The sequence below is a fragment of the Cygnus olor genome, chromosome 16 (assembly GCF_009769625.2).
Source record: "Cygnus olor isolate bCygOlo1 chromosome 16, bCygOlo1.pri.v2, whole genome shotgun sequence".
Classification (NCBI taxonomy): Eukaryota; Metazoa; Chordata; class Aves; order Anseriformes; family Anatidae; genus Cygnus; species Cygnus olor.
The window spans coordinates 6,144,184-6,159,275 of NC_049184.1; the positions used below are offsets into that span (position 1 = coordinate 6,144,184).

General features: G+C 52.0%; 1 protein-coding gene and 1 long non-coding RNA gene across 2 annotated transcripts; one reads left to right on the forward strand and one right to left on the reverse strand.

The window, feature by feature from the left end:
- The first annotated feature begins 839 nt into the window (after positions 1-839).
- Positions 840-11,410, forward strand: LOC121079148. Its single transcript, XR_005824900.1, has 4 exons — positions 840-1,392; positions 1,521-1,640; positions 2,041-6,285; positions 10,031-11,410. It is a non-coding gene; the product is annotated as an uncharacterized LOC121079148 (long non-coding RNA).
- Positions 5,752-13,847, reverse strand: LOC121079147 (thyrotropin-releasing hormone receptor-like). Its single transcript, XM_040576029.1, has 2 exons — positions 13,062-13,847; positions 5,752-6,198 (listed from the first exon to the last, which is right to left on the reverse strand). The coding sequence occupies exons 1-2, from the start codon at positions 13,845-13,847 to the stop codon at positions 5,821-5,823; spliced, it is 1,164 nt and encodes a 387-aa protein (XP_040431963.1). The 3' UTR covers positions 5,752-5,820.
- Between the last annotated feature and the right edge of the window lie 1,245 nt (positions 13,848-15,092).

Consider the following 15,092-nt stretch of genomic DNA (forward strand, 5'->3'; position numbering starts at 1 on the left):
GACACCAGCCCTTTACTGACCCTCTGAAAATCCCACCAGCACTGGGACCACCTTAGGACCTTCTCCCCAAGAGGGAAAAGCTGCTGCCGCCAATCCCAACTGCTGGCATCAGGTGTTCCCATTCAGAGGAGCAGGGAGCAGCCCCCGGCGCACTCACAGCATCCTCTGTCTCTATAGAAACAGCACGCAGAGCACAAGTCACCGGGCTGAAATTAAAGAAAATCTAGCAACTAGAAAACACTGAAACATCCTCAGTACTTCTGCCCCATCACCATACTTTGCAGTTCTGTTTCCTCCCCCACGTAGCAGCTGAGAAAGTGCCCCTGATCTGGGGTCTGCAGCTAAGCCAGGGCAGGGCTGCCCGTGGGGGTAAGAGCCCCCGCTGCAGGGGCTGCTTGCACCAGGTAGTGCTCGTCCTACAGGGCTGGTGCTTGCAAAAACTGGTAAGCTGGGGATATTTGAGTAAATAGAATCAACTAGAATCACTCCTGTGGGACTGGCAGGCTTTGATCAGCTGTGAATCACAGCACGCTCCCCAAAATGGATGCTTTGCTTTAAGGAGCGCTGAACAGCATCCTGTGAGCGAGCAGAGAGGAGACAGCTCCAAGAGCCAAAGAGCCCTCCAGAGGCCTTGTGAAATACACATTGCAAAACAAACAAACAACTTCGGAGTGATTACACCAATATTGCTGTAGGACTATCCCCCCAAGCCTTATTAGCAGCTCCTTAATTGGAGCTTGCTTGAACTAATTAGTTCAAAGAAGCAGCCAGGGGCCAGAGCAGATTGAAAAGGGGCCGTCTTTAATTCATTCCTTGATGTGTGGTCCACCCTCGCTTGTGCCTCTAAAAAATGTAAGCAGTTGCTCAGCATGTTCTGTGGTGAGCTGTCACTAGTTTAAAGGTACTGCTATTTTGGTTTTACTAACAGGCTCTTTACTCCTTGCAGGGCTGTACCAAAGAGCAGAGCCAGGCTCTTGTAGCCAGCTCTGGTTGCAGCATGGTGCTGTGTCTCCTTCTGCTCCTTTTTTCCTCCCTTTTTGGAGGGAGCCACGGGTTCTTTGTGGGTTGCTCCCCAGCACGGCCTGGGGCTGGCTCCCGAGGTGCTGGCAGGAACCAGGAGGCAGAGGCTGTCCCAAAGAGCCCCCAGCACGGCCACGCTCTCTTCTGATACCATCTGCCGTGGATGCCCGATTACCCTTCTGAAAGCACCCCTCCCACCAGGCAAACCTAGAGATGATGTAAGAAGGCAACCTGGCAGGTGCTTATTTCAGTAACTTATTTAAATTCTGGTGTTTTGCAGTAGTAAACAGTCCTTGCTGAGGGCCCTGCTGCTAACCCCGTGGAGGTGACCGCTCTGGCCACAAGCACTGCGCTGGGGTCAGCCAGAGCCAGGTAAGCATGCTGGATGTGGTGTCTCCATCCCTGGAAGCCTCTGATGAAGCTTCAGCCACCGTGGGGTTTTCCAGGCCTTAAACCTCCCACCTCCCCTGAGCCACTTCTCTCCTCCATCCCCCCCTCAGCACACACACACGTGCTCCCACCCGGTGGCTCCGCAGCACCCATGAGCGTGGCAGAGCCGAGCACCCCTCTCCTGCCACCAGACCATCTCCAATCAAAGCAAGCCACTGGCATTTTACCAGGTCAGTAAGCACTGCAAGGGCAGGATTTAGAAACAGCAAGCTTTAATTAGGAAGCTAACAGGTTAGATCAAATTAAGGAGCAGCTTCAATGCGGTAAATTATTTAGGAGTGATTTTTAGGATCTGTTTGGGGACGTTCATAAATTTGCAGCCTGCTCTCGTGCTGGTGGCAGTGACTAAGCACTGAGGGCAGCATGCTGCTTCAGGCTTTGTGAGCGGGCTGGGGGGGCTCAGGGTGCAAGGTATGCTCAAGTTTGAAGGGGGCTGTCAGATTTCTTATAAGGAATTGAGGCTTTGCTCAGACCCTGGATACCCAGAGGAGGGAAGTCCCAGTGACTAGGGGTCTGTGGAGAATGTTGGACCCCTGAAGTGTCAGTGCTTCCTTCTCTCTGCCACTCCAGGGCTTGCCACGCTGTGCTGCTGCTCCTGGCTGAGCCAGCAGAAACGCCTCCCATGCTCCCAGCTGCTCCTCCCGCAGTTCCAGCCAAGCACTGTGTGGCCGCACAGACCCAGCACCACCAAACGTGGCACCACGGCCACAGTTCCTGGAGACAACTGGCATGCCTGCTGAGACCTTGCCCTGAGAAATGACACGCACTGAGGAACGGAGAGCGCTTCAGGGAACCGCGAGCCGCTGCTGGAATGCGAGCTCCCAAAGGTCCCTGCAGGGCCAGCGCTGATGAAGAAATAACATCAATTTCTCTCTTCTCACCACCGTGCCCAGGAGGAGCTCCCTGCCCTGTTGCACACCAGGGGTTGTTTTCCATGGGCAATCCTGGCATCTTTGACCCCTGTCTGGCCCTGGGGGTCGTTGTGGTCTCCATGGTGTGGGTCTGCTCAGCCCCACCCAGCCAGAGGGGACGGAGCCCCATGGGGATGCCCAGGCTGGGGGGCTCTAGCAGCGATCCTGGAAAGGCTGAGCTTCAGAATGTTTGTGATCTTTTCATTTCACCTAAACTAGGATTTTTTAGAGAGGGAAAGCATTGAAGTCTGTCCTCCTCTAACCAGATAAAGGCCAGGACAGATTTTCAGCCTCCTGTTTTCACTTTCCTTATTAGATACTACTTGCACAAAGGAAAAAATGCTTGTGAGCCCTCACCCTGCAGTGACTGGGATTTGGCTCCTGTCTCGCTTCGGTGCTGGCTGCAGGGGTGTCCTGCCCTCCTGGGTGTGCAGCAGGCAGGTGGCAGAGGGATCAGGGAGCAGAAGGAGCAAGCAGGCAGAGGCGTAAAGGTGACTGAGTGCCTTTCGGAGAAAGGAAAAGGGAGGGGAGGTTGGTTCTTTCCAAATCAGAGCCACCTATCTCTAGGGTTTCCAAGTCCAGAGTACTTTGCATTGATACACAAAGGAGCAGGCTGTCCTGGTGACTTTGGCTGCCTGTGGGGACAGCCCAGTTCAACCATCAACAGAACCTCGGTCCCAGCAGGAGCTGCCCCAGCTCCCCCAGGGCTGATCCACCTCTGCAGGTTTGTGGCTTTGCTGCTGCTGGTACAAAACTGCTTCAGCTGCCTGCTCCAGACTCCCTCCAGCCTAATCCCTCTGGGAGCCATCAGCTGAAGCCTCCAGCAGCAGTTATTCCTTGTAATTCCTTTCTGCTGGCAACTTCTTTCCTAACAGCATGCGTCTGTCTGTCTTCTCAACCAGCATCTCCTTAGCAAGCTGAGTGCTGACCTTCTTCCTCCACCTAAAACCCTCCCAAACCCTCCCAATGTTTCAGCATAAGTTCAGGGAGAAGGGGCAGGAGCTCATTCCTCATCTACTGAGTTTAACGCTCCAGTGCCTTTACTGGAGATCTCGTGGTGCTGGGAGAATTTATCTGCCAATTACTTCTCAAGAAATAACAAAGGATCATGCAGTACTTGGCAGATAAGGGCAGAGAGGGGGAAAGAGAACAGGTCTTTTTTTAATTGAATCTCAAGTATGTTGAACAAAAACTTCAGAACTATCAATTAGCTGTTGGCCTGGGGCTAAAATTTAATTAGGAGAATAGCGCTTTCAAACTGTCACTGTCTGGGAAGAAAAAAAAAAAAGCATTAAAGGGAGCAGTAAAAAATGGAAATGTGATGGGGAAGACAGAAAAGAGTTTGCTGGGATGCTTGTGTTGAGCTGTTCCTTGTGCTAGCAGAGATACAGGCTGCCCAAGTGCCCATCCCTTGCCTCAGAAGTGCCCTAATCCTAAACCCTAATTTTAATCCTAAATTCCCATCCCGTGTGGCTGCATTACCTGGGTGTTACATTGAGGTGCTTTTGTGCTTACTGGTCTGTTTTTTTGTCTGCAGATGCTTTTGCATTTTTTTTTTCTTTCTGAGCTGCTATAGAAGAACTTGTTCTAATGGGAAAAAAATCTCTCTACTAGAGAAAAGGTTATTACCAGCAAATTTTTTCACTTCCTAGTTTCTTTTGCTAAGTAGAATGCTTCTCTTGCGCTGTAGAAAATGTATTTCCCTTCTTTTCAAGAAGCAACTCCCAGATTTCTTTGCAAAGCTTTCTTACTCAAGAGTAACAAAGAGGAACTTTGCTCCTGAAGTCCCAATATATGCAAAAGAGCACAAAATTACATGAATCCATAAATTCCAAACAAACACTATTTCATAAATATCTGCAAAACCAGTGTTCTCTCTTCTTATCCTACAGTTATTCTGGAGCAAAGCGGGCAGTTTAATAATCCACAATATAACAATCATACATGCAAAGCCACCCTATACCAAAATGAAATAGATCCTGAACGCTTCCGTGCACATTGGTGGGAAGTGAGGTCTTGTTCTGGCTCGCCCAGGGAAGTTATTTTCCATAGACACAGAACAGTTACTTAAAGTCTTGTGCTCTTAAAAATATCTCACGGATCTTTTCCCAAGTAAGATGTAAGCCTGTGATTTAACACTCTGGGTTGCTGTAAAGCAGTGTCGGGTGCTGAGGCTGAATTGGCTGCTCAAAGAAGAATTGTTTACAGTCACTTCAGGGTTATTGGTGGCTGACTTCTATTTTATTTGGCAAGAGCCTTGGCATTTGGCTCATCTGTAATCTCTTATGTTTTACTCCCAGTCCAGATAGTCTCTTGTGAGTCTGGGGCAAATGTTCTTGGGCTGGTTTCTTGAATGTGTCAGGTTATGAATATCCTCTTCGCTTACAAATGACAGCAGCAGCGAGTACTATTAATGCCTTATAGGCAATGCCACCTATCACAAAACACTTTACAGACTTTTATGAATTATTCTCAGGAAATAAGAGAATTGTTTCACCTGCCATTGAAACGCAGCTGTAGCTGGGACAACGTGCTGCTTGATGGTATGTAGCTACACTACACCAGGGCTTACAGGATGAGGTTACCAAAGGCTATCCAGCCAAAGCAACTGCAGGAATTTAGACAGGAAAGGTAAGATTATTCAAAAGAAATTCAGGCCACAGAGTTGGAAGTATTACTATTACCTTAAGGAACACAGATTTTTAATTTGATCATTTTTTCTGTAACAAATCCAACTGGCCTGGACCTTGGGTTTACATGCTACCAGCACGGCCATATCTCCGGGAGCACGGGGTGAGGTCCCTGACGCCCAGCTTCAGCCATGCATAATTCACAAATCTCCATCTGAGAGAGTCAGACTGGTCTCTTTAGAGTCATGGTGAGGAAGGGTCACATCTAGGGAGATATTCATCTCCTCTCCTTCCTCAGACCACTACCCTGAGAAGAGAGGAGCTGCTTCTTGGAAGTGCCCAGATGTCCCCATTATCTCTGACAATGCTCCAGAGGAGCAGCTCACGTGGGTGTCTATCTTATAGGCACCTGCCTTTGGGAAGGGGATCCTCACCCCCTAAGAAACCTGCTCCAGTGGTTTTTTTCTCCATTGAGTGCCCTTCTCTTCCTGGATTTCCTTCCAGTGCTCTGGCCCAACTCAACAAACAGCTGCACTTGCACGTAACACAGAATGGCGTTGTGCTGCTATATTTAACTACAGATTCTTTAAAAATGCTAAGCATTGACCTGCGCCTAACACTTCAACAAACAAGAATAAATTAGCATTAAGGAAAAGCAAATTAATTCACCTCTAAGAATCTGTTTTGTTAAATGCCCTGGAGAGGTATTAACTCAAGCTTGCCGCAATGCCAAAGCGATTTCTGTTGGCGCTTTCCCAGCACGGTGCGTGCAGCCACATAGCTCCTGCGTTGTTTCAGGGTCCTGGTATTTATTTGGCAGGCCTGCTTTTCCTTGCAGGTGCCGGGAGGCTGTTCAGCTCTTCTTGTTCGGTGAGGAGATCCGAGCTGCCGTGAGAGCAGTCCTTCGTGATGCTGTAGTACACCGGGGCGCTGTGCGGCACGGGGTTCTTGGTGCTCTTCTGCTCGCACTCCCAGAGCTTCCTGAAGGCAGCCCTGAATTTCTGGGACATGAGGTTGTAGATGATGGGGTTGATGGCGCTGTTCAGGTAGATGCACGTCCGGCAGAAGAGCAGGAACCAGATGTTCAGATATGGCGGGTCCATGAAGGAGTTCACCACCACCAGTGTGCGGTAAGGCATCCACAGGAGGGCGAAGAGCACCACCACCACTGCCAGCATTTTGGTCACCTTGTTAGAGGGAATAGGCAAAAAGAGAAATAGGCAAATGGTGCTGAAGCGCCAGCAGAACCTTCCCACCTCTAACTGCACAGACAGGTAATTTATAATATCACATGTATCTCTCTTTAAGGATTTAAAATAGGCTCACAAACCATGGGACTGTCTATTCCTCACTGAATCTGTTTTGTTCATGAAATAATACTGCGTAAATACAACCTTTAAATGACAGGTTTTCACCTACCACTCAAGAGACTTGGAAATTTCAGCACAAGCATCCATCAGCCTGGAAATGAGTGGGAAATAACCATGGGAATTTCTGTACCAGAAAACAGGTATGAAAATTGCTCATAATGTTAAATCAGCGAGGAAATTAACTTGTGCCAAAGTGGGATCCTAAGTTTTTTTAGGTGCCAGGGGTGAGTTTCAACTCCCTGTCTGGGATCTCCTGGTTTGCTACTCCTGCTGTGCTCCCAGGGACAGGCTCCTGGTACAGAGCAGCACTGGGAGCAGTGCCTGGAGTCCTACACAAATTCCTGACTTGTGCTGATAGGGGAGCTGCTCAGCTAATCAGTATGGGTTATTTTAATTTGCAGCACACTAGGGAAGAACTACATTAATGTATTAGGAACAAGAAGATATTGAGAACGCAGGAGCGAGCAGTAATTGCCCTCAGCTCAACTCAGGCTTGCTTAAGAAAATGTGTTTTTGTACTGAAACTGCAACGATCCTAATAATTTTGACAGCTATTTCGGGTACGTGACAATCATCCTCCCACAAGTGCTTACAGAATACATGTGTCCCCAAGGAGGAAAGTATGAGTAAACACTGATGCCGCCCGCATATTAAGGCGGCGGTGTTTCAAATGTCAAAAAGGGGGTTGTGCAATGACTCCTCTATAAGGAAATAAGCACTTGGATCACACTCGGTCTTTCAGCTTTTCTTGGAGGTTTTTTTTTCTTTTTTAACTTAGTTACAAGCAGTGATGCCTTCCTGTAATGTTTTGTGTAGAAATCAGGGGCGGTTGGCAGTGGCAACAAAACTTTTCCTACAAGAAAGGATCCATTGTCAAGCTGAGGCCAGAATAGAAGTGTTTTGCTGTGTGTGGTTTAACGGGAATGTGAGGACACTTTCCCAGAATCAGATCTCGCCGTAATGCCGTGAGTGCCTGGGCTGTTGCTAAGACTGCAGCGTGCTCACTGCTGCCTTGGGGGAAGACAGAAGGGATTTTAAAGAGAAAAGCTTCAGAGCTTTCCAGTGCCTTTCACAAGTGTGGCTGGATCCATCCCACAAGCTTGTGGTTTCAAGCTGCTAGGATGAGGCTACTGGGTGACAATGTGCTTTGTAGCAATTGTCCCGAACACAGAGCCACTGTCTGCCCCGAGCCTGGCACGGCAATATGGGCTCGACCCCTCCTCACCAGGGGAAGGAGGAGCATCCTCCCGCTGGCTGTGAGACCGCATTGCTCTGGGACAGAGAGCTCCAGGTACCACGGGAGCCCAGGAAGGAAGGCTTTCTGCCTGAGGAGCAGCGCACGTGGATGGGACCCATGCTCTCTACTTCTCTTTCCAAATATCTTTACAACAAATAGACACAACCACGATAGAGTGATCAGCTGCTCTGCTGCCTCCCTTGTACCACTTCTCAGGTTTGCAGAGAGAAAGGCTTTGCTATATTTTTGATGCAGCTGAGGTTAATATCCTGAGAACATGAATGAAGTTGATTTTAACAAAAATGTGATAAAAGCTGAACCCTACAGCAAAATGCAAACAACTCAACTCAAGTGATCCTAAGTACAATTTCATTCAGAATTTAATCCCCCTCACTGAGCAGTTTATTCAGACCACTCGTCCTGGGAGACGAGGGCAGGCTGTGCTTCACCATCCCATGCAGAGACCAAACATGTCCATGTCCTGCCTGGAAGGGTCCTTGCTAAAGGGATGTCCCTGGGAGAAGGCTGGAGGGAGCCTTTCCGTCAGCTTCAGTAGTCCTACTGCAGCAGTATCACTGCAAAATGCATCCTGGAAAACTTAAATACCACACCTCTGCAGGTGGGCACTGAAGCACAGACACCCCTCGCTCAGCACAGGGGTTGTCTCCATTTCCGAGGTGCCAAGGTGTCTGCTGTAGAGAACAAATCTCCAAACTTGTGTCCACTTAGCTCTGTTCTCTGTCAGGTGCCACTTCTGGCCGAGACCTTTCTGCACGGTGAAACGTCTCCTTCAAAACTAACGAATTAGTCCTGCTCACATGCTGGCTTGTGAGGCCAAAACATCTCTGACCTCTTGACTGATATAATTCTGTTTGCTCAGGAAGCCACGATGTTTGTAAAGAGTGAGCTGGACTCTGCCTCACCGTGACAAAGCCAGAGGGAGTGCATCCTAGGCTGACAAGTAAGTCGGCTGCAGTCCTTGCCAAGACCAAACAAAGTTTGGCATGGGAAAGAATTTGTGATTCATCTGCTTTTAGCCAGAGCTGCCCCGGCTTTTCGGCTGGTTGTTACAGAAATGTCACAGTGCCCGACAACCTCCCAACACCTCCATCCAGACCGCATGAGACCACACAAGTGCTGTCACGAAAAGACCTGTGCTTCCTGCTCCACGTCCTACAGTGGTTTTCCCTGTGGAAAAGTTGTCATTGTCCTGGGAGAGGAAACCTGCTGAGGAACCAGCACCACAAGGATTTATTGCCTACTCTCGCTAAACGCCCTCGGTGCTCATCAAGGATGCTGCACCCAGGCTGCAAGGTGAGATGGCAGCCCTGCCCCGAGCTTGCTGCAAGATGAAATTGGCCTCGTAAAGCCAACTGTTCGTACAGCCCATGTTCTCCTGGGTGCAGTGTTACTAAGGTTGTATATGGTGCAGGATGGCTCTTCTGCTTAAATCCCAGTGGTCTATCCCAAAGTCGCTCTCACATCGCTATCACAGGGAAAGCAACCTCCAACATCATCTCCATGCACAGCTGAAACCCCTCTCTGTGCCTTTCCTCACTTTGGCTTTCCTGGGAGAGTAACTGCAGCATCCTTTAGGTGCTCTGAACTTTCTTCTGGTGCCCAAGTGAGAAATGAAATTAATCAGCCCTGGGGAGAGCTTGGGAGAATGTGAGTTCATTTATCCCTATCTGGAGCAGTCTTGAGTCACGGCCCAATAAAGCAGCTGCACCCCCCAAAAAAGACAGATCCTTTTTGTCGCCTCAAAGCATCCTTCAGGAAATCACCAGCCAGGGAGAAAACTTCTCCATGAAGTCTCACAGCCACTGTGCTGTGCGTTGTGTGTGCACGCAGCAGCCGCAAAGGGGCTGTGGCTAGAAGGAGGACGAGGCTTTCAGCCCATGTCCCCCAGGCCACTGCTGCTTCTCCCAGCCAGTGCCAGGTTTCCCTGTCCAAGCGCCACCGTCTTGAGCTGCAGCATCGTTTTTTTAGGAATCCCGCTCCCTCTAGTGGTCCCTAGCGGGTGAAATCCGTGCTCGGAGGTGCACCCTCACTTTAATCTTCCCTGCTGGTAGCTCACGTACTGTTTTCACAGCCTCCTCATCGCCCTTCCAGCTTGGAGACCCGCCAGCATCTCTTGCTGGAGCACTTTCTGGTGCTGTGTCCTCACGGCCGATGCTCGGGACAGGACCCATCACCAAGGGCCCCCCTGGAAATTCCTGGTGACATTTTCAAGGGCTGTCAGCACTTCTCTGGAGAGTGTGAGAGGTCGGTGTCGTAACCCAGCAGGCCTTTCCACCCTGGCCATGGGTAATTAATGAGCAAAGAAAACCACTTGCGAGCTGCTCACCAGCTATTGCAAAGCAGTGTCCAGTGGGATGATTTGAGATACCGCTGCATTTCTTCTTTCCACAGTTCCCTCTGGTTTTGAGGCAGTGTTGCCATCGCTATCAGAAAATCAGAGAGGACATCTTTCTTCTGGTGAAGAAGACCCAGGACACCGGTGTCTAGACTTCTGGACCATTGCACGGGGGCTTTTTGCCACTGACTTCCTCAGGAGCAGGTCACAGAGGTGAACCTGGCCCAGAGAAGGCCATTCTGGTCCCTTCTGTGCCTCACGTCCCATCTTCAGGCTCTTCCCTACAGCCACAAGGGCTGGCACCCACCTGCTAAAGCTGACCTGGGGGGACTCTCCTGGTTCCAGGCTGAGGGTGCTGTGGGGCCGTAGCACCCCCAGGAATGCTCTCCTCTCTGCTCGCTGCTTCTCCCATCCTGTATCTCTATCTGCCAGCTCTGCTGGACCAAATTCATCCAGCTGCCTTCAGCCTCAGACTAGACCCGGCTCGGTGATGTGCCCTGCTCTCCTCCCACACGCTGCAGTGGCTCATGCAAGCGGCACTCGTGTGGTCCCTGCTGTCCCCATGCAGGAAGACAGCTTCGAGGCAGAGTTCTGTGCTGACCCCACGGGGCTCCCAGGAGACCTCCTTCCTCCCTGCCTGGTTGATCGGTTGTTTTTTCCCTTGTAACTTAGATGCAGAGCCGTGACTCACTGCAGCCATAGCATCAGGATACATTGCTCCGGCTGGGTTTCCAGCAGCACTGGGGGAGATGCTCTGGCAGGACGCAGGTTCGTTATGCTCAGAGCACTCCTCTTCATGCTGCCCAAAGCTCTCATCAAAATATCGGTGTGGTTTCACTTGGCTTTGGTGCACAGTCTTACTGGACAGTCGTATAAATTTCTTATGATTATATATATAAAATGAAGTGACCATGTCCTGTGTCATAACCATCTACGGAAAGATGTTTATGGAGATCACTGGACCAGGGTTTGTATCACAACCACCTCTGAGGTGCAGCAAGACATCCATCTGACAGATGACCAAACCATGTGGCCCAGCTGGGGTTTCTTTCTCCTTTGCTGTCTCATCACAGGCTGCCTCAAAGTGCTGCTGCTGTGGTCAGAAGGAAGCAGTAACCAGGACGTGGCTGGAAGCCCCATGAAACAAAACTGCTCAGAAACAGAAGTTTGGAGTCACCTTGCCTGCCAGTATTTTAGCTGCTATTTGTGCTTCACGAATAGCTTATGAGCAGCTTGGATCCAGGATTCTCCTTTATTTCATGCTGCCATGAATATTAGAAGTATGCTCTGAACTGGGAGCATGGTCGATACCTCCCTGAAGCCTCCAAAGTCCAGTGAGGTGGAAGCAAATTCTCCCAAATATGATAGTTACAGTCAAAAGCACTGATACCCTTGTATCTCTGCAAGGTAGGAGGTGAGGATCGAACAGATTTACAACGTGGCTTTTGCTGTTTTCCACTACAAATAGCAGAGCTACTGCTTTCTCTCCTGGGTTCAGGAGACTGACTGCAGCTTCTGTTAGAGAAAAGCTGGGTGATTTGTTGCTAATTCCACAAATCATCACAGAGCTCCCTATAGAGGGAGAATATTGACGATGATGATCATAGCACTAAACACACACACCTGTATAGGGAGGTAGGTGTTGGTTGTGAATAGAGATAGAGAGACTCCCACTTTCAAAACAAGTTCAACACTTCTGACAATTTAAAACCTCGGTGACATCTTTATTCCTGATGAGCCCAGCTCTGAGATGGAAGGCCAGCCAGGGGCAGTTTTTGCTAAGATATTTCAGGAGCTAATGAAGACCTCAAGAAAACTGCCGGTGTAACGGAGGAAAGAGCAAAGGATGTTTCCAGGGGTTGGAGTGCCTTCATCCAGCCCCTTGGGACTGACAGCCTCGGGCACTCGTCCTAATGAGGCTGGAGCATGCTGTGTGCGGTGCTCACCCCATGGCACAGCCTGTGCAGATGTGGTAGGAGAGGTTTTTGCTCCTTGGCTGTGCACCCATAGGTGCTGCCCTGTAGTCACTGGGGAACTTGCTGTGGAAAAACCCTGCACCAGCAACTGGGAGAGCAGCCTGGTGCTTTTACAGATGTTGGTGCTTGCTTTAAACTTTTCTGGGATGGAGCAAAAGGGAGAAAAAGCTGAACTAAAAAAAACTTAAAAGCTCATAAAGAAATAATACTTATTATCTGAGATGCTTGCTTCCCTCTGTGACGTTGAATCGTCTCTCCCAGGCAGTGGAAGTTCCTGTGCCAGTCAGGGATCGAGTTGGATAAATGATATTTTTAAGACTGGCTGAAACTAATTTCAGGCTGGCTGGAAATCAGGTCCTGCTTGCTCAAAAACAGCAGGAGAGGCTTAAGCCAGACCCCAAGCTTCAGCCCTTATCTTTAAAGCAGACCATGTGTCAAAGTTTGAGGCTTGAGCAGGACGCTGTCCTGCGCAGAGCCAGCCAGCAGGATTCCCATGCCCAGATACTGCCCTGTCCCAGGAGGTGGGTGAGAGATAGTAACTGCGCTTGTGGACAGAGAGAGGAGGAACAAGGCGAGGAGATGGAGAGCAAGCAAGCAGCTGGATGACAGAGGAGTCACTGAGAGGAACAATGTACCTCTGGGACACTGAGGTGCCTCCCCCAGCCGCAGGGAGCTGGGGGCTGCAGCCAGGGCTGGCTCAGAGGGTAGGGGTCCTGTGTCCTGCTGGCTTTCCCTTCCCTTTGCTTTCCAAATCTGAGGTCACCTGCCCGGAACTCTGCCTGGGAGCTGAGTCCATAATGTGTCCTGGTACCCCCCCTCCCTGGGGAGGCAATCAGGAATTAATTATCCAGCCAAAACCCTGCGCTCTTGCCTCTCCCAAGTGATGCTGGAGCTCCGTGGAGGCCAGCCCAAGCAGGGGGGGAGCCGATCTGCTGCCAGACCCCAACTGGCCTTTGGGGTGCCTCCTGTGCAGCAAGCACACCCTCTCAGCTCCACCTCACAAAGGGAAGCAAAATATTGGGTCACCCCTCTCCCTGCCAGAATCCACCCCCCCAAAACCCTTCAAAGCACTGAGCCCCAGCAGCCCAGCTGAGGGGGGGGGGGGCCCTACCTGCTTGCGGGAGCTCAGGGCCCCCCTGCTGCCCCGGCAGGAGAGCTTGAGGGAGCCGCCCTGGTGCGTGGAGCCCAGGCAGGGGTGCTGCGGGGTGGCGGGCAGGGGGCTCATGAAGAGGATGCGGGCGATGAGGCCATAGAGGACAGTTGCCAGTCCCAACGGGATGACGTAGAAGACAGCGAAATCCAAGAAGTAAATGGGCATGTAAAGGCTTCTGGAGACCCGGTACCCACAGGTGACTTGCGCCCCATCCGAGAAGGTGACCTGGGTGGTGTCCACCAGGAAGAACCACATGAGGCAATAGAGGGAGGTGAAGAGCCAGAGCGAGGAGACGATGCGCTTGGCGCGGCTCACGGTGCAGAGGAGCTGCGCTTTGATGGCGTGGCAGATGGCGATGTAGCGCTCCACCGTGAAGGCGGTGATGGACCAGGCGGAGATGTTGATGCCCAGGTACTGCAGGTAGGTGATGCAGAGGCAGCCGGCGTAGCCGTACACCCAGGAAGCCACCACGTCCGAGATGTTGGGCAGCCCGGCCGCCAGCAGCACGATGAGGTCGGCCACCGCCAGGCTGACCAGGTAGCAGTTGGTGGGGGTCACCATGTGCTTGGTGCGCAGCACCACCAGCACCACCATCACGTTGCCGGCGATGCCCACGCCGCAGATGAGCAGCACCAGCAGGATGGTGACCACCTGCAGCTCCAGGGGCTGCCGGGGCATCCTGCCCAGGGTTTGGTTGCCGCTGCCGTCCGGGACGGCTCCCTGGCTGGCCGAGCCGTTCTCCATGGGCGCTGCGCGGCTCCTGCGCGGCTCCTGCGCGCCTCGAGCGCCTTCCCCGGCGCAGCCCTGCCGCGAGGGGGGTGGTGAGCACCCCCCCGACCCCCCCTGCCCGCCCCTTTCTTCTTCCCTCCCCTTTTTCTCCAGAATTCACCCCAAATCTTGCTGCAACCCGCTTCCCGTCCCCCACCCCCAGCCAGGAAGCCCCCAGCCCCCGGAGCCCCCTCAGCCCCCCGGACCACCCCAGTCCCCGGGACCCCCCCAGCCCCCGGGATCCCCCCAGCTCCCGGGGTGCCCCAGGACCCCCCGGAGCCCCCCTGTGCACCTGATCCTGCCGGGTCCTAGCGCACCGCTGAGCCGAGGAGGAGGAGGAGGAGGAGGAAGCAGCCCAGGTAGGGGGGCGGTGGCAGGCTGGAGACCCCTGGGGCAGTGGCCCGGCACCTCCTGGCAGGAGGCTGCAGGACACAGGAGTGTGGGTGACTGGACTCGGAGCCCAGCCGCAGGCACTGACACTTCTGAGGAAGGAGAGAGGAGGATGAGGAGTCCTTCCTTCCTCCCTCATCCTCAGGAGGATGGGACCAAGGCGATGCCTTGCCTGTTTCCCTTGGGCTGGGGCAGAGGATGCTTTCCCCTTCCCTGGGGGTCATTCAACCCAGGTAGCAACCTCCTCGAATTATTTCTCCTGCCGCCACCCCATCCCAAAGACGCATGTCGATGTCACTTGGGGAAAGGCTTACCCACCCCTGGGCTGGGGGATCCGGGCTCTTCTGGCGGTCGGGCTGGGATATCTGGTTTCTAGCTGGTCAGCCTGGGGGATGCAGCATTTCCCCGACAGTCAGCTAACACAGCAGCAGCCACAACTTGCTGTCAGCTCCCTGCTTGCTCCTGACGTCTCCACAGTCTCTCAGAAATACATTTTCACATTGAAAGAGCAACTGTGATTAGAAAGATAAAGTGCTAAAGGTACCCTAACCTGTGGAGCAGAGGGAAGGGCAAGGGGAAAAGCTCGCTTTTCAATTAGATTGCATTGCAGGTAGCAGCACAGCCACCCCGCTAATCCCAGACACTGAAGCGCATCGCCAAAATGTGAGGGATCTTTCTGATGCTGGGTGATTCAGGTCTGGGACTTCATGGGCACATTTCCAAGTCTGGGTGGTACTGTCCTGATGTAGATGAAATGCCACGTAATGGCTCGGCCCCATGTTCCTCTCCCTGCCAGCAGCAGTCTGTCCCCAAGCTCTGCCTTACTGGGAG